The sequence below is a fragment of the Nelumbo lutea genome, chromosome 7, assembly GCF_056320005.1.
Source record: "Nelumbo lutea isolate HS-2025 chromosome 7, American lotus-T2T, whole genome shotgun sequence".
NCBI lineage: Eukaryota > Viridiplantae > Streptophyta > Magnoliopsida > Proteales > Nelumbonaceae > Nelumbo > Nelumbo lutea.
The window spans coordinates 37,972,963-37,996,537 of NC_142690.1; the positions used below are offsets into that span (position 1 = coordinate 37,972,963).

Consider the following 23,575-nt stretch of genomic DNA (forward strand, 5'->3'; position numbering starts at 1 on the left):
CAATTTGGACCTAGCCATTCATCAAAGGGGATTCAGACCTAGCCATTCATTGCCTAAAGGATTGTCTTTTTTTTTTTTTAGATTAATAACACTTTCATTAAATCATCAATAGAAGACTTACAAGATGAAGAGGAAGACACACTTATCTTCCAAGAGCAGCAAAGAACATCAAGCAAAGGAAAAAAAGAAAGATAAAACACTATAATTATAGTTTTACCCAAAATATTGAATCCCTTTCTACCCCTTATTTGCCTAAAGGATTGTCCTTTCTTTGCAACCTTACAAATACCATTCCAAAATGCTTAAGGAGAGAGCTTTTACTTTCCTTAACGGGCCGATTCTTGTAATCCTTGTAATCTCCCGAAAGGATCTCATTTTGATTTGGGGGCGTGAAAAAAGTTTGGTTTCTGTTTTATCTAAAAATAAATAAAAAAAACCAATAATCCTCGTTAAGCATGAGATTTACCAACCTCCATTTATGGCTATTGCTCTGGTGGTTGGGACGTTTAAAGATCAAAACTTTACGTCTCTTTTGCGGTTCTGAAGTTTGTACTTTTGATCATTACATGTATTTGGAGCTGCCCAGGTCTAAAAGAGAGCCTGTTTTTTTGTTCACTTTGAGTGGAGGATAAGGTATGAAGCTCTTTATGCTGCGCACCGCCGTGGCGACTCCTCTGAGATCAATCCGTAGAGCTTCTTTCTGTAGTTCTGCTTTGAAATGGGAAGGTGGAGTTTCTATGGTGCAGGGGGCTTCGAGAGGAATTGGATTTGAATTTGTGAGATTTTCTTTTTATAATTCCACATTTTAACTGAACTTCTAGTTATATTGTTTGTTGTACAAAATTGGTAATTGGTTTGCCATTATCTGGTTAACATATATATATATATATATATATATATATATATATATATATATATATTTTGTTTACTTGTTTCGGAGAGTTATGGTTATGGTCAATTGCAGATTTTGTTGGGCATTTTAATTTAGCTTGTTAGATAGTTTCATTGTTCTAATTCTTTGAGTTAAGCATTAACCTTATTTTTGTAATGAGATTGGGAAACTTGGTAGTGGGTTCTTGATTTTAAATATTCCGTTTTTTCTCCTTTGTGTGTGTGTGTGGGGGGGGGGGGGTTGATTTAATGGTGTTCTTTCTGATTGCCGTCTCTGGAATTGACTCAGTTTGATGCTTTGTGCATTCCCATTGCAGATTTCCTACAATTTAACCGTGTAATGAGGTTGGGATAATTACTTTGTCGGTTCTTGATTTATGCATATCGAGTTTGTTTGTTTTGAGTTGATTTTGTAGTCTGTAGGTTCTCTGATACCTAATAACATAGAAAGTGCCCTTAAACCTCACCTGACCTTTCGGGTTAAAGGAACTTATAGATCCCTTCCATTACTTTTAGGTGGACAAAGAGTATGAATGACCATTTTGCCTTAGAAAGACACTATTCATCATCTTCCCTGTTTGAACACAGGCCACCGAACCACAGAGCACTGAGCTCCGGCCCTCCTCCTCCTCTCCCTCTCTTTCTCTCTCTCAATCTCTCTCTCTCTCTTTCCACTTTTTCCTCTTTTTTAGTTTTCTTCTTTCAAAGCTGGTTCTCTCCATGCTTTTCAAAACCAGTCTGAGTAAGATTATGCAACAGATTTGCTGGGGAAAAAGATGGTTGCACAAAAATGCCTTTCTCATTTGAGCAATTACAAGTGCCAAGTTGGGTCATTGAACATGGAATAATGAAAGTGGCTAGTCTGACTACCTAATCAGCTTTACCAGCTATCTGCAAACCTTAACATTCCCTTACAATTTCACGAGCCCAGTTGAACCAACAATAGAATACCAAACCCATCCAAACCACCTACTTCCCCACCTGGAAAACAAAGAGGAAATAAATAAATAAATATTCCAAAAGATTAATTGAATAGGGCATTCCCGTTACATATTTTTGAATACCCTACTCAATTAAGCTCTGATTCAGTCTCTCATAGAAGTTTCAGAGCATGAGCCATAATTTTTTGAAAGAACTTCCTCAAGGATTCCACATCATCAGTAATAGGCAACAGTGGATCAAATGGGTTCCTGTCTTGCATTTTGCTACTTGTTTCCAAGATTGTAATACCTGCATTTTTTTTATAATCAATGTAATACCTGCATTTCATTACTTGCATTTTAAGATTTTAATATGAATAGATTTCACATTATGAAGGAGTTAAGCTTGATTTTAACATAGGCAATAGCCAACACTAGAAGGGTCCAAAAGAGTTTCTTAGAAACTGCAAGGGGTGTTCAGGAGGTTTTCCATGGCCAAAACAGAGATTTTCTTTGTCTTCACTGTAGTCTCATTTCTTTCCTTAAGGAAGAGGTAAAAGTTTCTCTTAGGGGTATTTCTGTCATCAAATACCATGATATAGCAATTTCTGTTAGGTTCTTAACATCACACTAACAGAGGGATCTATAAGTCCCTTTGTCCCCAAAAGTCTGGGGAGGTGTAATAAGGGCAGATTAAAGTTTGTGGGAGGTTTAAGGCCTTTTGAGACAACCTAGAGGAGGTTTAAGGGGTATACCCATAAAGCAAATAGTAGATATATCTGGATATACAAGGAATGTGTCCCTACATCTGTACAAAAACAGCTCAGTGTTGTAACCCTACTCCATACAGAGTTTATATTAAATGAAGATTTCACTCCAAAGGATACTCTCCCCAAATTAATGTCTGCCTATTTTCTCCTTTCCATGCTAGGGAGTCTGAAATTGAGTTCGCTGCTCTAAGAGTCCAATTACAATTAGCTCCCAAGGTGTTCACTATAGATTTTGCTTCTTTGATTTGATTTCTGAACTGCAATGGTCTTATCTCCTTTTGGCCAATTTATAACCACCTATTCCTCTTCTATAATCCGTCTCCCTTCCCAATGTTTAGCCCTTGAAGCAGTGTTTGTAATTCAGCACTTATGGAGTTATCAACCTCAATTGGACCAGCACAAGCCAACAAATTTCTCTTTATTGATTTCTGAAAGCACCTCCCATATCTGAAGGCCCTGAGTTGCCTAGGTTGCACCCATCAAAGTTCAATTTTATCATTATTGAAGGTGGTAGGGAACCAATGAACTGATGGCTTATCTCTTTTATAGGATTTGTTATCACTTGCCGCCCTCTAAGGATTTCATCCTTTTACTATATAGAGAATTCTTCTAGGTTATTACTGAATGGATGACTCTTTGGATTGATATTTGTCTAAAACAATCCTGGCATTTTTCTCTTTGCATATTGTCCATTGGATGGTTGCTTTTGTGAATATCCACAAAATCTTCCCCTTTTCTTGGTGGGGAGAAGGAAGGTTGAAATAGAATTTCTATGTATTGAGGCTAGAGATAGGATGTGTAGTACAAGATCTCCTACTTTCTAACAAGCAATTGGGTAATGGGTGGTCTATATTACAAATAGGAGATGAATCTAGCAATGGGGAAGAAAAATTGGGAAGAGCACGACCCTTTCTATGTGTATACATTTGTTTTACTTCACAAAATGTGGTGTATGGAATGGACCTATTGTAGCATCAAACTCCATAGGAATAAAAAGAGCATTAACAATGTTACTAGAAAAATCAGCACCATCATTAAAGAAACATCAAGGCATACAAATGATTTCATTAAAACAGAACTATAACACTTATATCCTATCTAGTTCCTAAAATAGACAAGAAAGACACATTTAATGGATCATGAGTCCAACTTGTCAGTCCTTGGCCCTAGATGTTGAACAAAACAAATACATCCAAATACCCTAGGAAGAAAATGGAATAGAGATGAAGTGGGGAACAAAATGGAAAAAGGAGACTAGCCATCAAGAGTAGAAATAGGCATTTAATTTTTAAGATAACGCGTTGGGTGTTTGAGAATAGGTAGCATTAACAAGAAGGATTTAGCTCTACTTGGGAAATTGTTTTGGAGGTTTCCGAGGGAGATTGAAAAGCTGTGGTGAGCTTACATGGGCTCTCAGAGAATGGCTGGGATGCTAGTGTTCTGCGTAGAGCTACTCTAGCCTCTTCTTGGAAGGCCATACATTGTACTCTTCCCCTGTTTCTTAACAAGACTAAATTCTGAGATCTTTGGATTTGGGGAGTCCATGTTGAAAGAAGTGTTTCCTTCTCTTTATACCCTCTCAACCTTAAAAATAAACCCATCTCTGAGTTTGTACTTCTTCTTTGCCCCATGGTTTTGATTGGAATTTGGGTCTTAAGTGAAATCTAAGAGAGTCTAAATTTGTTCTTGCTTCAAGACTTTTGAATTTGCTAGATGGGGTGGTTCTTGATAACCCAATTGGGGATAAACGTATTTGGGTCCCTAACTTTGCTGTTTTTTTCCTTGTGGCTCTTCTTTTGATATGTTGGTCAAGGTCACTCCCCTCTCTGGGTCCTTTCCTGTGAAGGAAGTCTGGTATGCTACTATTCCTTCAAAAATCAGTGCTTTCTGTTCAGAAGTTTTCCATAGGAGATCAACACTTCTGGCCATTGCAAAAGAAATCAGCAAGAATAGAAAAAATACCTTTTGAAGGAGCTGCATGAATATATTAAGCAGCCAGCCCTGCATCCCATCCATCAGTCACTAAACCATGAATACTCTTGATAACTCCACAACTGTTTTCCCAATAATGCATTATTTTCAATTACTAGCTTCCCACAATACCCAAATCCCCTCCCTACTAGTGTACACTAAATCCCAATTTGTTAAATATTCCGTCCTTCTTAGAAGATCTAGACTCCAATAGAAAATCCCTCATCGATATTTCTAGCCTCTATGCAACCAGAACTAGGATTTTAAACATTGAGAGGTAGTAAATTGGCAGGTTGGTGTGCATTGCCTTAATCAAGGTGATCCAACCCCGTAAAGAATTATAATTTTCTTTATCCATGTTGATAATTTTTTAGTGAAATGATTCACAGTCGGGTTCCGGAAACTCAAGGACTTAGGATTGCCTTAATCAAGGTCATGCACCTTAATTCCTCAGCATACCTTTCTAGCACTGCCTCTTCTATATTTACCCCATGATGCTGCTCTTCTCCAGATTGGCTCTCAAATTTGAAATCTTTTCAAAGCACTTTATAAACCTGTGAATTTTTTCAGTCCTTCCTCTCCAATGTCCTTACAAAAAGATAACGATATCATCTGCAAACTGCAGATGTGTTACCACTGTATTCTCTTTCTGAAGCCTCCACCCCTGCACTAAACCAAAACTATCTCCCTTGGTAGTGACTAGTGAGTCTCAAGTGAAAATTTTCAAACCTCTTTATTACCTTTGCTAGATCCTTAAACAGTGAGAAAAAGTGGACAATAAATTGGCAAAGTTAGAGTTTTGTCAATAAACATCAAGAAAAGGGAAATACTTTCTTAGCTTATCAAAAAAAGGGGGGGGGGGGGAAGTACTGTCTTAGTTATCATAGCCTGATAAAGGTAGGAAAAAGGCCTTTTAACCAAGTATTTATGTATGTTTGCATGCATATACTTGCTTAAGTAGTCATTCTTGACACATATGAGGTGCTTCATGTAATGCATTTTCATTGTTTTTCTGATTTAACATGTGTAAAATCAGTGTGCTTCATGATTTGGTGGTGTTCCCTATTACTACACTATTTTGTAGCTTAAAGTAATTATAGTATTTTTCTGTCATTTTTTTCTGACATCTGCTAGATATACCTTGAATTTTTTAGTTGATTAGCCCTATTTATGTTAATACTCCTCTGACATAGTTTTTTAACATGCTTATTGCTTCTCAGGTTAGGCAGTTACTGGAGAAAAATAATAAAGGGCATGTTATTGCTACGTGTCGGAACCCTGATGGAGCAACAGCACTATTGGAGTTGAAAAGGAAGTTTGAGGAACGCCTCAGCATACTAGAGTTGGATGTCACAAATGAAAACACCATAGAGGCAATGCCCTGCTTTTCCTTCTGAACACTTCAAACCTTTTCTCCGCTATGCCATGAAAGGTTGAAGGCAAAACATGATCTTAGTTTTATTTTCCATTAAATTCAGCTTCTTAACAATATTAGTTTATGCAAGTCTTGATATTGTAGAGAAGAGGGGTAGTTTTGTCATTTTACTCCTTGTATGTATATTTTTGGGCATGTACTCTATATTTCTGATTTATACATTCCTATATTTTACCTCTTTTGAAGGACAATCCTGTCCATTTACTATTTAATATAAATACAACATTTCTGGGTTGGATTGATTAAGACAGACCAACTGAACAGTCTCTCTTCTTTGATGTTTCATCTCTTTCACTCTTCCTCTTGCCTGAATTGACATGGTATCAGAGCAGTTTGCTCTACGATATTTTTTTGTTCATTAGTCTCTCAATATCTGCTGTTTTCTTGACTCTACGGTTAGTGTTAGGGTTGTTTTGATCAACCCTAAGATTTGTTTTCTCAGTTCTACAATTTCAACAAGAGAAATCTTATCAGATCTCTCTTGACAGACATCTATTCAAAGTGAAACTTCATCGAGTTTGAACAAGTATTGAAGGAGTTCTGATCTACTCTCTTGGGTGGCAATAAGTTTTTTGTTCCTTTTTTGGACTGTTTCCTCAGTTTCAAGTGTTCCTGCATGTTTGAACAGTTTGTTGTTGATTGTAAGAGTTTTCTCTCCTTCCTTTCTGTCTTTTGATTAATCTTGATACTCAAACTGCTTGTTCTATTGGATTTCATCTGTTATCTATTGATTATGGGACCTGAAAAAGCTGAAATTATACCAGTCGAGTTTGACGGAAGCAACTTTGCTCTATGGAAGTTTCGCTTCCAGTATTTTGTTGAAGGAAATGAGTTGTGGGCTATATTGTTGGTTCTACAATATGCCTGATGCTAGTGATGCAAACGGGTTGAAGTAGTGGAAGATTGAGAATGCTCAAGTTATCTCTGGGATTCTGGGCTGTGTAACTATTGATGTTGCTGTTCTAATGAGAGGTCTTAAGGCACATGGCATGTTCAAATACCTTGAGAAGGTTTATCAGTAGTTGAATATGTCTAAGCAATATCGGATTTTGCTGGACATATTTTTTATCCTGAGGTGAGAAAAGAATACAAGAATATTATGCTGGCTTTGTGAATCTTGGGATTGAATATGAGCTGGTTCATTTGGGGGACCTATATTCTAACTGTTGTGAAAGCAATGAAGAGTCAATTTGTTAAGAGAAAATCTATGCACTTCTTGGTGCATCTCCATTCTGATTATAAGACAGTAAGGTGAAACATACTAAGTAGGGAAAATGAACCAGACTTGGACATGATCCTTGGTGAGTTATTAAGAGAGGAAACTCAACTTATTACTCAGTCCTCTCTTGATAATAAGAAAGAACATGGCATAGATGCAATTCTTTTGGCTACCAAACAAAAGGGGAAGGACTTCTTGAAGGTTTAATATTATGAGTTTGAAGATTTTGGGCATTTTGCATATCACCATAAGAAATTTTTTTGCACCTACTACAAACAACAAGGACATATTATTGTTGAATGTCCGACTAGACCTCCTAAGAAAGGACAACATAAGGCTTTTCAGGCCTTTTCTGAATCATCTGATGCTCCTTCCTCTAGTTTAGCTCTCAAGATTGATTCCCAAGGTTCTTTATCTGAAGATAAAATTTACCAACTCATGTCTTGGGATATTTCCTCCGCTTTTTCTGGTATTGGTCTGACCAAGGTTCAAAGTATTGATACACCTTTGTGTAACAGTAGAGGTGTACGATGCTTTATACAATGCGCTTTTTATTTTTTTTAGCTTTTTTCATAATTTGATTTTATAAATATTTTATATTATTTAATAAATAAAATAGATAGGTTCCTAAAAACACCTTTAAATAGGTGTATCCATAGTTTTCAAGGCACCAAGGCAAGGTAGGCGGGTTCCTAGGCAATGGATTCTTTTATGTAGAAAACATAGATTCTAGGGTAGTTCCCTAGGTATCATAACCATACTTCCTTAATAATTATTCATAATTTTCATAACAAAAGTATAGAGTTCATGTTAAAGTATAGAAAATCAACATATTCATGAGAAGAAAAAGAAGAAGGAAAAGAAAATTCAAATAATATAGAGGCTGAACCCTTATTTTTGTTATAGGAAAAGAAGAAAAGAAAAAGTATAGTAGTAGTAGTAGAAGAAGAAGAAGAAGAAGAAGAAAATGTGTTGATTAAACAAAATTTTAAGTTCTTCCTTACTTATTGGATCAAGTTTTTAAGTTTTTAGTAAGGGTTCAATACAACATTTAGCAATGTTTGTGTTGATTATGAAAGAATGGTAGGATCCATCTAATGGACGCCAAAAAGGTTGCGGAATCCGTGGGCGAATTTCAAAAATTTTCCTACCTTCTTCCAACTGGGAATCATATTCCCTAAATTAGAATACAATATTCAAGGATCCTACTTGAACCATAATCGAACCAGATCTGAACCAAAAGGAAAGGGAGGAATTATACCTGATCCAGAGAAGCAGTATCTCCCAAAGTTGGTGTTCACGCCCAAAGAGGACACCAAGATCCGCTCCTGCTGAAGATGACACAGCTGTATGTGGAACGGAACCAGTAGAGTGCGTGTTACACACTGGATCCTTCACAAGAATCCTCTGGAAACTCTGAGCACCAAATATTTTTTAGTCTTTTCTGCAAAGCTGATGTCAAGAACTGATTTCTTGATTTCTTTCTCCTTCAAAGATCGAATCTTGTCAGAAAGAGTGGGGCGGCTGGAGGAGATCTCCTGAGACGAAGATGGCTGAATTGCTTCTCTTCTCTCTAGAGTGTGTATGAGATCCTATCTCAATTCGCAGGATGTATATTTTCCCAAAAACCCTTAGGTTCGAAATCTAATTCTTTCACTTAGGGTTTTTCCTCTTTTCTTCTTGATTAAGAAAACTCCTAATTAGGAGTTATCCCAATCCAAATCTGTATTTGGATAGAGGATGATTTTAATCCTATCTGCAGATTAAGTTAGCTTACTCCTGATCTTATCAGGAGGTTACCAGATTCAAATCTGATTTGAATTTGGTCTCCCAAAGTGGATAAGGTTAAAGGCCAAATCCTTTTGCTAACTTTAATCCCAGATTCACCCCATAGATGGGTGATCATATCAGCCCAATTCAAAATGGTCTTTTGGCCCATTAAGTATTCAGTGCTTAACTAGTCTCCAATCTGCTGCCCAGTTGGGCTTCTTTGTATGGTGTGGGACCTAAGCATTAATCTACACACCAGCCGCATGGGTTCGGCCCAGCCGAATTCACTAAAAGAGCTCAGTGAACCCCTGAGCCCACCACATGGACCCTACGGGCCCAACACTTACATTAAGTGGTCCCTGGGCCAAGCCATCTTATAAAAACCCAGGGATTGTGGGCAGGTGCAAGATTAGCCCATCAAGTACTATCCTAAATGGTCTTACACTTAACCTCTCAGCCCTTAATGGTCAAGCACTGCCCGACAAGAGAGGACCTCTCCTTCGGCTGCAAGGAACAGTGCCGCGCTCTCCACTCACATGGATCCCGAGAATTAAAACCATTTGCAAACACTTTGAAACCGTACATATATATATATATATATATATATATATATATCATATATAAATTTTGCAAAACAAAATTCCGACGATTGAAATCAACTGCCGGCAGTTTGGTTTCCATTAGAGAGAGTGCATTCCCAATCATTACCTTTGTTCGACAAAGGGGCTGATCATATCACTATGATCACCCACTCAGATGAATTTTCAGACTGCCACAACATGCCTAGGTTTTGACCCCCGTTAAGGATCTCACTGATTGGCATATCAAAGATAGTCCGATCCGACACCTAGTGAAGCATCATAATCGAGTCTAGGGGTCAGGTGTAACTTTCCAGTTTTGCCCATTTGTCTCCAAGGTCCAGGGCAACACTGGAAATCTGGTCCGGTTCAAGGATTCGAGTAATCCCATACTACATGTGCCTTGGGTCTTACCCTGGTGGCCGAGATAGGCCATCCCAACACTTGGCAACACACCAGTATCGGCCTTGGCAGGATAAATCTCCCCAGACTTATCCAATGGCTGTGAACATTTAAAACTAACACGTGTCTCACCAAGTGTCCAGTTTTAGGGTCTTACACAAAATTATACCAAACAACATGAATCAAACATGCACTTTATTTATTTACACTAAATGTCAAAAGTACATCAAAACGGATTGAAGCTAAGGGCATAAAAACTGTCTAACAAATTAAACCCTAACAAATAAGAAAATAATAAAAAGAAATTAGTATATAAACATACAAATGAATATTTTAGTTTACAAATGTCTATTTTATAATTATAACCTCAAAAAATTAAGAATATAAAAGTTTTTTACATGCTATAGAAAACTAGTTGGCGATTAGGCGAGGCCAGCCTCCAAGGATGCCTTGTCACCTAAGCGTCGCCTTGACAACAGTGGGTGTATCGAAACCTTGCTGATACGATACGATATGCCTGGTATGGAGCGTATTATATCGAAATTTTGAACATTGGGTCTAGCCGGTGAGTCTTTTGACTTATGCTCCTCTCCTCATATGTGGGTTATTGATTCTAGAGCCTCAAATCACATGACTACGACTTCCTTTGGTTAATCTCCTAAATCTTACACCTCAAATAATCACATTGTTACTGCTAATGGTGAAACTCTTCCCGTTTATGGTTGTGTTTACTTCCCAATCTACTCTCCTCTTTCATAGGGCCTTTTTTGTACCAAAGTTAACTTCTAACTTAATCTTGGTTGGACAACTTGTTGATGATGGTAACAATGTTCTGTTTTCTTGTGATGGTTGCTTTATTTAGGATCAACACACTAGGAAGTTAAGGGGGAAGGGGCATAGAATTGGAATTGTTTTTTTGTTAATTCTAGTGCTTCTTCTACTTCTTGTCATAATGTGTGGCACTTATGGCATAGACGTTTGGGTTACACTCATGCTAAAAACTTTGATTATATATGTTTTCCTTTGGTTGTTTTCCTATTACTAGTTCTTAAATTAAGAATGTCGATAAATCTTGTTTACCTTATTGTTATAGTAAAAGTCATGTTTTTCCTTGTCCTTCTTTTGAGCATGATTCTACTCCTTTTTGTCTTATTCGTAGTAATGTCTGGTCATTTCCTGTTATTTCATGCTTGGGTTATAGATACTTTGTGTGATTTTTTGATGATTTTACACTATACATGGGTTTATTTTCTCCATAAGAAATCTAAAGTTTTTCCCACATTTAAAGTTTTCATGCCATGGTTATGATACAACTTAAATCTACTATAAGTATTTTGTGGTCTGATTTAAGGGGGGAGTACTTTGATGGTGAGGATGTGAATTTCAAATTTATTTGAAGCAATATGGTATTCAGTCCTAGAGATCTTGCTTGGGTACCACTCAACAAAATGAGGTATCTGAGCGCAAGAATCATCACATTGCTAGTATGGTGAGATCCCTTTTTTATGATTCACATGTCCCCATTACCTTCTGGTGGAGGCGACCAACACAACTGTGTACTTAACAATATTCTTCCTTCTTTTGTTTTTGGCAACTCATCTCCTTATCAGTCCTTGTTTCATTGCCCAGTAAACTTATCCATGCTCTATGTTTTTGGCTATATTTGTTTTGTTCACCTTCTTCATGAACGCATTAAGCTAATTGCTCAATCAGCTATGTATATGTTCATGGAATACGGTCCAGAGAGAGTAGAACAAGTAGTACAAACACCAAGAACAAATATAGTGCTGAAAAAAGATACAAGAAAACCCTTTGTAGCCAAAGAAGCTGTTCGAACTACTAAGGAATAAGTAACAGTGAGAATTGTCTAGAAAAGGAAACAAAAACCTACTACCACCCAAGTGAGATCAGAACTCCCTCAATACTTGATTAACACTGGTGTAACTTTCAGTGAATGTGAATCTGGACTGGGCAACACACTTTATGCAGTTTCACAATGATCTGAGATCTCCTAAGAGAGATTTAATCAAAATTTCCTTGCTGAATGCACAGAAGAGGGTAAATCGACTCTAGGGTTAATCAAAACACCTCCAAAACCAATCTCAAATCAACCTCACTCTAAGACCATGTTAGTTCATGCAAGAGAAAGAGAGAGAGAGAGAAAACACAAGAGAAGAGGGACTGTTCGGTTCGTCTGTCACAGTCGACCCAACCCAGAAGGATGAATTTATATTAGTAATAGTAACTGGACAAGATTGTCCTTAAAAAAGAAATAAAAGACATGATTGTACAACTGAACATTATAGAATATGTGTCCAATAAGATACATGCAAGAAGGAATAAAATGACAAAACTACCCCTCTTCTCTACATTGATGCTTATGCCTCTAGCTTTTGCTAGAGAGATTGTTGTACCCCATTATTACACTCACATTGAGTGGTTTTCCACATAAATCTTGGTGCCCTCTATTGTTGCTTGCTTTTGTGTTTGATTATTTGTCTCTCTCACTGTGTGCTTCCTATTTGTTGTTAAAACCTTTTGATTTGCACAAGGAAAACATTGGGATTTATTCCTAACAAACCCTTGTCACCTATGCATTGCATTGAGAACTATGCTTTCTAGTTCTCTTTTAATCTACATCAAATTACAAGTTCCATCTTATTTGCATCCTAAATGTCCATTAGGTAATGTGCTTTTTCTCTGGACACATTAGGAAGTTGCCTTCCTAACTCAGTTTTTGGTTTTGCATCCAATAAATTTAGGAGAAATTGTGTATGTGTACTCCATTTCTCTCCTTACTTTCCAGTAGGATGTTGTTATTTTCCCACAATGACTAGTGGAGAGGTAAAATTGAAGTTCAGTTCTAGCTCTATTACGAGCCTCATTCCAAAAACTGGAACTTTAGCAGCCACTGCAGGTGAACCCAAGGCCAAGGTGGAAATTATGTTGACTGGATTAAGCATACCAATCATCTAATATTTTTGTCTTTGTTAATGGAACTCAAGGGATATTATGTTACCAAAGAGTAGGCACGGAGCCCATGAATGCTATCTGAACTTCTAAATGAGGTAAATAGCTGCTATCGGCCCTTTTTTTACAACTTAGGTGGATTAGCTCATCTCCAGAGTAATGGTCTAGTGAAACCAGGGGTGAGAAGGGAAAGGTTGTTTTGCTACTGAAGGCTCAATCTTGTGGGTTTTCATTTGGCAGGGAAGTACTGTAGGTTTCTTGAGGTTGAATCTTTACGTGGTCATATTGGAAAATAATATATTATTTTTTATCTGAGTGTTAATTACATTTGGTTCTTTAGTTCCACACTCATAGGTTTCTCTGAGACATCTATATGCTTTCTCATGACTACCTAGACTTGTCTGTTTCAAACTCATTATGTCTTTCATTAAACTAATTAACTTGCTATTTATTGCAGTTTGGTTCTTAAGATGCCTCTTAGTGTTAAATTTTTGTGACCTGATAGAGCATCTTATTTCAGGCTTCAGCAAATTTCATCAGAAAAAGATATGGTTCCCTCAACCTTCTAATTAATGCATCTGGCATTCTTTCAATACCTGATGTATTGCAACCAGGTTCGGATTTCACATGTTTTGTTGCACTTGTAGTTCCATATAAATGGAAAGGAGCCAAGTATTTGAGAAATTAAAATAGGATCTTTTCCCTAACCACTAGGTTAGTCTAATTCTCTTATTCTTATCTCTTCTGTGCTCATGTCAGACTTGTTTTTTTCTCCAATACAGAAACAACTTTGAGTAAGGTGCAAAAGTCATCTTTGATGTATTCTTTTGAGATTAATGCAGTGGGCCCTATATTAGTAATCAAGGTAACAATGCTAATTTTCCTATTTTATATTTTATATGTTATTTTCTTTTACCATTTATATTCGATTACTACAGGTACAGTTGTCAATTATCTATATACAAATGTCCAAAATTTATTTAATTTCCAAAATTTGGGCTTCCAAAAGCTTTTCTTTCCAGCTTTTTCTGGTTTAGGTCAGACTAGTTTTTCCACCTTTTAGTGAGCTAATTGTTTTATATGGCTAATTCACAATTTATGATCCTGGTTAGCACATGTGGCCTCTTCTAAAATTGGGTGGACACTCGGGGGCAGAAAGAGATGTTGCTATTGTGGCAAACCTGAGTGCAAGGGTAGGCTCCATTGGAGATAATCACTTAGGGGGATGGCATTCATATCGATCTTCAAAAGCAGCACTTAATCAATGTACGTTCTCTACTTTGAATATTCAGTGCACCCCCATTTAAATCTATCTGTTTTCTATTCCATCATTCCTGTTCCGATGATTCACAGTGGAAAAGGTGCAACTTCCTATCTATTTTCTATCTATGTGTTTAGCCATTAAATCCACAGACAACATATTGAAGATTGGTCTGGATAGAACCTAAACATTGGGTGGATTGTAGAGACTATTCTTAGGCTTAACAAAAGGAGAATTCCAGGGTTTGATGTGCTTCACTGATTGCATGCTCTTATCTCTGAGGCATTAAGTGCATGTTAAGTTTTCAGACCTTCAGGTAGTTGGAAATTTAGATAGCATTGCTGGTTGGATATGCTTTATAGAGATACCAAACTGTTAATAACTTAAAAAATAGAACAGAATACTAATGGAAGTAAAGAAAATGAAGAGCAACAAGCAATTGCATTGTAAGACCTTTGGAATCTCATCTTAACATCTTGTCCATGACTGGAGCCATTTCATTTCATTATATATAAACTTGTATTTATATAGACCTAGGACTATACCCTATTCCTGATTCAGCTGCAATGCAAAAATTTTCCATACCATTCTAGAAAATTCTTGCCATCAATTTGTATTGTTTTATACTTATTTTATCTGATTTGTATATTCTAGGATTCTAGATTATCATTGTTAGAAATATAGGCAGCAGGATGTATCTATCATTAGTTTTCATAATCAGGGGCACTCTTGTAATTTTGCTCTTTATTATATAATAAAAAACTAGGCAGCAGTTAGAGGGCATAGAATTCTTCTTTCTGTTTGAACCTATTCTTCTCTCCTATTTTCCCTTTTCTTCTCTTTTTTCCTCTCTTGTCTCTCTCAGTTTTCTGGTTAATTTACCTGTTTATTGGTTTACCCGAGAACATACAAGGTTGTTTTCATGGTATCAGAGCATATTTGATACCTGGTTCAGTCTTAGGTATTTCCTCTACTCTGCAAACAGAGTTTCCATCCTTTGCGCATAGAAGAAAGTTTTTCTGGGTTTCTGTGACTGATCCGATCAGTGCTTATAGGCTTATGTGCCTCACTTTACATCAGTTGGTGTGATTCAAGTGGTGGTTTAGACACCCTTTAGTTGGCAAATTCGAAGAGGGAGGTGTTAAAATGCATGTCAGGTCAGGTGAGACTTTCATAGTTTATTGGTGTTGCAATTGAGTGTTCAGGCTGAATTAATAATTCTGGGTTGATAAAATTTAATTGAATTTCTTGAGATTGGCATCCCTCCAATAAAAAGTTTTGTGTGGTTCAAGTGATTGTTGGTTCTGTGAATGATGAAAACTAATGTTCTTTTCATGTTTCTGGAATTGTGAGAAGTGGAAAGCATTAGATAGTTGGTAGTCAAGCTATTGCAAAGCTGTGGAGTTCGTAAAAATCCCAACAGTCTTGAATCTTGCCTACAAGGTGTTTGTTTAGTGATCTATGTGTAATCCTCTGATCATCCGATTGACCCTTGACATTTGTAATCAAATTTGCCAAGTATTCCTGGACTGGCAGTTCTTGAATGATATGACATATCTATTTTGTGCACTCATATGAAGTTGTGGTTGGTAAATTGCTGAAATATCCGGAGTAAAGTGTGTTTGGCATTGGAGTAAAGTGGTTGGTAAATTTCTGAGTTCTTGTCAGGCATTGCAGATGGTTGCGTGTGGAGAATAGCTGAATTTTCTCATCTTGAAAAGGAGAAGGATTCAAGGGTGAGGCATGTGGGTACTGAGTCTGGTGCTAATACGATTTGCTTAATCAAACCTGAGTTTGATTTGATTCAACTCCCTGAAAAAACTCATCCTCAAGTTTTACAGTGGCAGAGAATCTACAATTTCCTCAAATCATGAGTTATTAGATCTGTTACTAGTAATTTTTCATGTTCAATAGCCATTTGCTTTATTAAATTAAACAAAAGATATATACAAATTTCACAGTCAGTTCAGAGAGCATGGTGAGAACCATCTGAGGGCAGCCAAGTGCACGAGGCTTCCCCCAATGTGGGGTCTGGGGAGGGACAGATGTACACAGCCTTACCCCTGCACATACAGAGAGGCTGTTTCCAAGATTTGAACACTGGTCACTCAGGTTGCAATGGAGTAATCCAACCGTTGCACCAAAGTCCACCCTCCATGGTGAGAACCATCTGTCCCCTTATATTTTCTTACAGTTGTGCCCAGAACAATTGTTCCCAACCCATTCCTTGTTTAGCTAAAGCATCACCCATGCCATTGAATGATCTTTTCACCCAATGAAATTGTACTTGCATATTCCCTGTTAGGCACATGAATTTTTTATTTTGTTGTAATTTTGTTATTGGTGTCACAAGGGCACTTTGATCCTATTATCTATTTTATGCAATGCCACCTGTACCCTAATATAAATAATATATGAGGCACTGCCAGCCTAGTTTTTTGAGCCTCAAAATATTTCTCTCTACTTCTCTTTTATTCCTCTCTTTTCTCTGATTTCTTCCTACTTTTACTTGAATAATAGAGGTTTCATTTCTGTAACTCCTGGAAGTTGTCTCGTTGTTAACTAGCCAAGTAATCACCACCTTGCGATCCCCTTCAATGCTTAAATGTTTCCACTTGTATCTCTTTTGCCCATTGTATTCCCTGTATACTGTTAGGTAACTGTTATGGGCCCAGGAATAGGATCTCATCACGGGTCGGTCCCCGAGGAAAACCTCATGTTTTCCCTTATTCCTCCATTTTCTTGAAGAACCTATCTTGCTGCCCTAAAGTTGATTTGTTCAAGAGATCACCAACTCTCCTTTGCTCTCTTTCTTGACTGAAATTTTCGATATGTTTATTGAATAATATCAGCTCCTTAAATAAGAGATTACAAGAGGTAGAATCCTACTTTTAGGAAGACTCCTTGCTAATCTGCTACTTTATTCTATTAAACTGATAAGATAAGACTGAACTGATAAGATAAGGTAAGACTTCCTTAATCTATCCTACTGAACTGATAAGATAAGATAAGACTCCCTTAATCTATCCTACTGAACTAATAAGATAAGATAATTGAATAGATAAGACTCCTACTAATCCCTGCTACTGAAAGCAGATAAGGTAAGAATACTGAATAGATAAGATGGGATGAGAACACTAAATTGCTGCTGTTGAGAACACTAAATTATTGCTACTACTACACTAAATTACTGCTGCTGCTGCCGGCGCCCACATCAGTAACGGCCTAACTCAGGGGCTTTTCGAGGAAGCCTGCCTCCTGAACGAGAGAGAGAGAGAGAGAGAGACTGAATTCCCAAAATCAATCCTCCTCTTCTGGCTTCCTTTCCTTATTTATAACACTTCCATTACAATTCTGTTATATCAGTCTCTCCACTTGTCCAATTTGTTTATTTACTTTGTTCTAGTGGTTGGATGTCAGTTACATTACTTAAAGGCTGACGTGGCCTTTTCTTGTACACTTGTCCCTCTATTCCCTTTATTTGTGTCTTAACAGTCCCTCCTCCCTTGAAAGTGACCTTGCCCTCAAGGTCAAGATGTGGAAATTTATTCTGTAAGTCCAAGTAAGGTTCCCAAGTTGCATCTTTAAGTGGGAGACCTAACAATATCACCAATGCCTCTGGTTCGATGTGATTTCCTTTGTGTATCCACCTGAAATCGGTTATCTGGGTGGGCTCAGTTTGAACTTGGTCATCTTCTGAGAATGATGGGAGGGTGGTTGTTGTTATTGCTCCTGTTTTTGGCCATTTCTTTAATATTGATACATGAAATACAGGGTGCAATTTTGATGTTGCTGGAAGGTCAAGCTTGTATACCTTGGGCTTAGTTTGTTCCACCTGTGGCCTGCTACTAAAACTTGCTTGTATGGTTGTAATTTAAGGAAGACTTGCTCCCCAATCTGGTGTTGGACAGGCCTATGGTTTCTATTGTAAGAGTTTGCCATCCATTGTTGGGCTTGATGGAGGTGGGATTTGAGCTCTTGTAATACCCTATCCCATTGGAGGAGTTAGTCCTCCACTGCTGCTACTATTGTAGATCATTTCTCATATGGGAGTAGGGGAGGTGGGTCCCATCCATATAGAGCCCGGAAGGGAGTCATTTCTATTATACTGTGATACGTGGAATTGTACCACCATTCCACCCAATGAAGCCACTTGAGCAACTGACGTGGTGGTGGGTGCCGAGCCCAACCAAAGATAAATAGTCTTTCTTGCTCTGGGTTAATAATTGAAAGAATAGTATGATCCATCTTATGGATGCCAAAAAGATTGTGGAATGGGTGGGCGAATTTCAAAAATTTTCCTACCTTCTCCCATCTGGGAATCGTATTCCCTAAATTTAGAATACAATATTCAAAGATCCTATTTGAACCATAATCGATCCAGATCTGAACCAAAAAGAAAATGGAGGATTATACCTGATCCGGAGAAACAGTATCTCCCAAAGTTGGTGTTCACACCCAAAAAGGACACCAAAATCCGCTCTTGTTGAAGATGACACGGCTGTAGGTGGAACGGAACCAGTAGAGTGTGTCCTACACACTGGATCCTTCTCAAGAACCCTTTGGAAACTCTGAGCATCAAATCTTTTACAGTCTTTTCTGCAAGACTAGTGTCAAGAATTGATTTTTTGATTTCTTTCTTTTGCAAAGATCAAATCTTGCAAGAAGGAATGGCGACGGCTGGAGGAGAACTCCTAGGACAAATATGGTTGAATTGCTTCTCTTCTCTCTAGAGTGTGAATGAGATCTAATATTAATTCGCAGGATGCTTTTTTGCTTACAACCCTTGGTTCGAAATCTGATAATTTTCCCTTAGGGTTTCTCTTTTTTCTTCTTGATTAAGAAACCTCTTAATTAGGAGTTATCCCAATCCAAATCAGTATTTGGATAGGAGATGATCTTAATCCTATCTACAGATTAAGTTAGTTTACTCCTAATCTTATCAGGAGTTTACCAGATTCAAATCTGAATTGAATTTGGTCTCCTATAGTGGATAAGGTTAAAGGGCCAATTCTTTTGCTAACATTAATCTCAGATCCGCCCCATAGATGGGTGATTATATCAGCCCAGCTCGAATTGGGCTTTTGGCCCATTAAATGTTCAATGCTTAACTAGTTTCCAATCTGCTGTCCAGTTGGGCTTCTTTGTATGGCGTGGAACCCAAGCATTGATCTACACACCAGATACATGAGTTCGGCACAACCTTTATTACAAGGCCCAGTCAAATTCACTGAAAAACTTAGTGAACCCTTGAGCCCATCACATAGACCCTATGGGCCCAACACTTACATTAAGTGGTCCTTGGGCCAAGCCATCTTATAAAAACCCAGGGACTGTGGGCGGGTGCAAGATTAGCCCATTAAGTACTATCTTAAATGGTCTTACACTTAACCTCTCAGCCCTTAATGATCAAGCACTACCCGACGAGAGAGGACCTCTCCCTCGGCTACAAGGAATAGTGCCACACTCTCCACTCACATGGATCCCGGGAATTAAAACCATTTGCAAACATTTTGAAACCGTACAAATATATATATATGTATATATTAATTTTGCAAAACAAAATTCCAACAATTGAAATCAACTGCCGGTAGTTTGGTTTCCATCAGAGAAAGTGCATTCCTGATCATTACCTTTGTCCGACAAAGGGGCTGATCCTGTTATTATGATCACCCACTTAGATGAATTCTTAGACTGCCCCAACATACCCAGGTTTTGATCCCTGCTAAAGATCTCATTGATTGGCATATCAAAGACAGCCCGATCCGACACCTAGTGAAGCATCATAATCGAGTCTAGGGGTCAGGTGTAACTTTTCAATTTTGCCCATCTATCTCCAAGGTCCAGGGCAACACTGGAAATCTGGTCTAGTTCAATGATTCGAGTAATCCCATACTACATGTGCCTTGGGTCTTACTTTGGTGGCCCAAACAGGCCATGCCAACACTTGGCGGCACACTAGTATCAGCCTTGCTAGGATAAATCTCCCCAGACTTATCCAATGGCTATGAACATTTAAAACTAACACATGTCTCATCAAGTGTTCAGTTTTAGGGTCTTACACAGAATTATACCAAACAATATGAATCAAACATGCACTTTGTTTATTTACACCAAATGTCAAAAGTGCATCAAATCGGATTAAAGCTAAGGGCACACAAAACTGTCTAACAATAATTTGCAGATAGTGATGAGCAAGGTCGTTCTCCATAGGGATTGGGTGGATTTATTTCCAAGTTGATGGATTAAGGGGGGGTGTAAAGCTAAAGAAAACAAATAAATAACAGAAAACAAAAGATTAAATCGATGGGAGAAAACTTCCGGTTGAAGGGACAAGTTCAGCTTTGATTCGTAGCATTGATCCTTGATGCAATATAGATTCATATGTTTATGAATAAATTGGTTATAGCTATTAACAAGCTCTAACAGCCAGCCTCTACTCTTATTATTCGACAACCAAAACAAGCTCTTTGATTGCTTCCTTTATTAATAGGTAGTCCTAAACAAGCTCTTAGTATTTAACCTATTAATAGCATTAAGAGGAGAGAGACCCAATTTTGGTCAGCGATCTCACAAGCTTGGACCGTTTAAACCAGATCATACATTTTCCTAACATAGATCGAAAACTTTTTTACAATCAATTTATGTTAGTTGCCACCATGATCGAACCTACCAATCATATACGAAACTAGAAGTTCAATCGGCCATAGATTATTTTCATTGAATGAGCAAGGGGCCATTCTTGCTTAATCAACAAAAATAATCACAGTTAATTAGCAGAAAACATATGAATACCCATAAACAATGAACTAAAATAAAAATCAATTAGATCTCACAATGTTACAGAATCAAGGCTTCCCTAACCCTTCAACCAGAAATAAAAACTTACAAACACTTCATGATGAAATCGCAACTTCCAGATGAGAAAAGGATGCGAATTCTTGCTTCTTCCTCCTTGGTTACTGATTTCTCTCTCTGAAGACTGAAGCTCTTTTGGAGGAATTGATGCCTTGGGTGCTGGTTCCCCCCCCCCCCCCCCCTTTATATAGGTTTGGGGAGAGGGCTGCTCTCCAACTCCCTTAAGGAGATTATCCTTAAACTGGAAAGTCCTAGTCTAATTTGAACTTATCCTACCTAACTCTTATCTCTTATCTTTCTAGGATTACAATTTGAAAATTTAAATCTGATAAAACTATTTTATTGAGATTACATTCAACTTCTATTCTAATGGGACTCTTGGATCTTGAATTTGAATTGGGCTTCTTTAACAATTCGGGCTGCTTCAAGGCTCTTCTGCGAAATGGTCCTTGCTGCGAAATTGCTCCGAATTTGGGCCCGAATTCGTCTTCGACGCGGACCAATTCTGCCAAAACCCAAAACATAAAAGTTGTGGGCCTTTTCCTTATCTTTCCATTGCTTCTTGAATTGTCCAAATCGGAGTCTGGAATTGAGAGTTATGCCTAGATCACTGATCGGTGTTAAAACTGTGCAAAATCATCCGATTAGCCTTGTTTTCTTTCAATTGCCTTCTTGCTTGCCCTGAATCGAAATGCAAGAGTAATGAGTCCAATTAGGTACCAATTAAGTGTAAAATACTGAACATTGAGGGATAAAGATATGACAAATTTTATTTTCATCAAATCTCCCCACACTTAAAACTTTGCTCGTTCTCGGGCAAGTCAGAATTCAAGTAAAAAAAAGGAACAAGAATAAACTAGCTATCCTACCACTTTTCAAACTCAACTCTTCATCTTTCTCAACAGATATTCTAGGTTTATTATTGTGAACCTTTAAATGAGCACGACCAAGTTATACACGACTCATCCATCAGTCAATTCAATTTTTTCTACTACAAACCAAATAGTAAGCTAGGGAAAACATCTTTCTCTTCTCTCTCTTTTTGTTTTCTTTGTTTTTCTTCTGAAGAAGTGAGTGCATTTTATGCTCTATCTCACTCTTGGATTACTTGGTCAGTAGGTGCATTTTATGTTCCATCATACTGTTTGAATTGCTAGCTAGTAGGTGCATTTTATACTCCGTCCTACTATCAGATGACTTGGCTAGTAGGTGCATTTTATGCTCCATCCTACCAATTGTATCAATGTTTTCCTCATTTACTTAAACCTGAATTTAGGACTAGCTTCAAAGGGATGATTTTAGATAGGTTGTGTACTTCTTACTTGTACCCCATTACTAGGTTCACAAGAATTTTCCAAAATATTGTTTCAATTGAGTTCAAAAGAGTTGAGTTCGTTCTTTTTTTTTTTTTTGAACTGAAATAAAACGATTAAAGCCTGTACTCCCCCCCCCCCCCACTTAAAACTTAATACAAGATGGAACTACTAAACGATAAATGCAAAAACAAGAAGGAAAAAAATAAACTTCCCTGATGCGGTGGACGGTGGGTGGGGAGACAGAGTTTCATGCCTTAGTCTATGTAGATCGGACTTTCGAGAGATACCTCCTCCACATTGTATACCTGAAATCCTTCATAAAAAGGTTTTAGATGGTGCTCATTTACCTTGAACCTCTTGGTTGTGGTCGGACTCTAAATCTCAACTGCTCCATAAGGTAAGACGTTAGTAACAGTGAAAGGTCCAACCCACTGAGATCGCAACTTACTGGGAAAGAGTTTAAGGCTAGAATGGAAAATAACAACTTTCTGACCAACTACAAAATCTTTCCTTCAAATCGACTTGTCATGAAAGGCTTTTGTCTTCTCCTTGTAGATTCGAGAGTTCTCATAATCGTCATTGCAGATCTCTGCTAGTTCTTGTAGCTGCAACTTCCTCTGTTCTCTTGTATCATCCATGCGCATGTTGCATTGTTTGACCGCCCAATACGCTTTATGTTCTAGTTCCACAGGGAGATGACATGGCTTGCCGAATACCAAACGGTAGGGAGACATACCTATAGGAGTTTTGTAGGTTGTGCGGTAAGCCCATAATGCATCGTTGAGTCTCAGACTGTTAGACAGTTTTGTATGCCCTTAGCTTCAATCAAAATTGATGTACTTTATGAGTTTATTGTAAATGAATAAAAGTACATATTTGATTCATGTTCCCTTGGTATATTTCTGTGTAATACCCTTAAACTAGACACTTATTGAGACTCGTGTTAGTTTAGAATGTTCACAGCCAGTGGGTCAGTCTGGGGAGACCTATCCTGACAAGGCTGACACTGCGGTGCCATCAAGTCGGTTGAGGTGGCTTGTCTCAACTACCGGGGTGAGACCCCAGGCACATATAGTGTGGGATTAATTGAATCTTTGAACTGGACAAAGGTAATGATCGGGGATGCACTCTCACTGTTGGAAACCAAGACTGCTGGCAGCCGATTTCAACCGTTAAAATTTGTTTTTGCGAAGTATATTTTATATGATATATAA

At 37.8% G+C, this 23,575-nt stretch overlaps 1 protein-coding gene across 1 annotated transcript in view; it reads left to right on the forward strand.

The window, feature by feature from the left end:
- The first annotated feature begins 311 nt into the window (after window positions 1–311).
- The window catches only part of LOC148846130 (NAD(P)-binding Rossmann-fold superfamily protein), a 62,837-nt gene continuing 39,573 nt past the window's right edge, over window positions 312–23,575 (forward strand). The window contains exons 1-5 of the mRNA XM_088956013.1: window positions 312–776; window positions 5,773–5,925; window positions 13,447–13,540; window positions 13,709–13,791; window positions 14,039–14,192. Of these exons, the coding sequence (XP_088812139.1) occupies window positions 636–776; window positions 5,773–5,925; window positions 13,447–13,540; window positions 13,709–13,791; window positions 14,039–14,192 (625 nt within the window). The 5' untranslated portion in view covers window positions 312–635. The remainder of the gene's footprint in view (window positions 777–5,772; window positions 5,926–13,446; window positions 13,541–13,708; window positions 13,792–14,038; window positions 14,193–23,575) is intronic.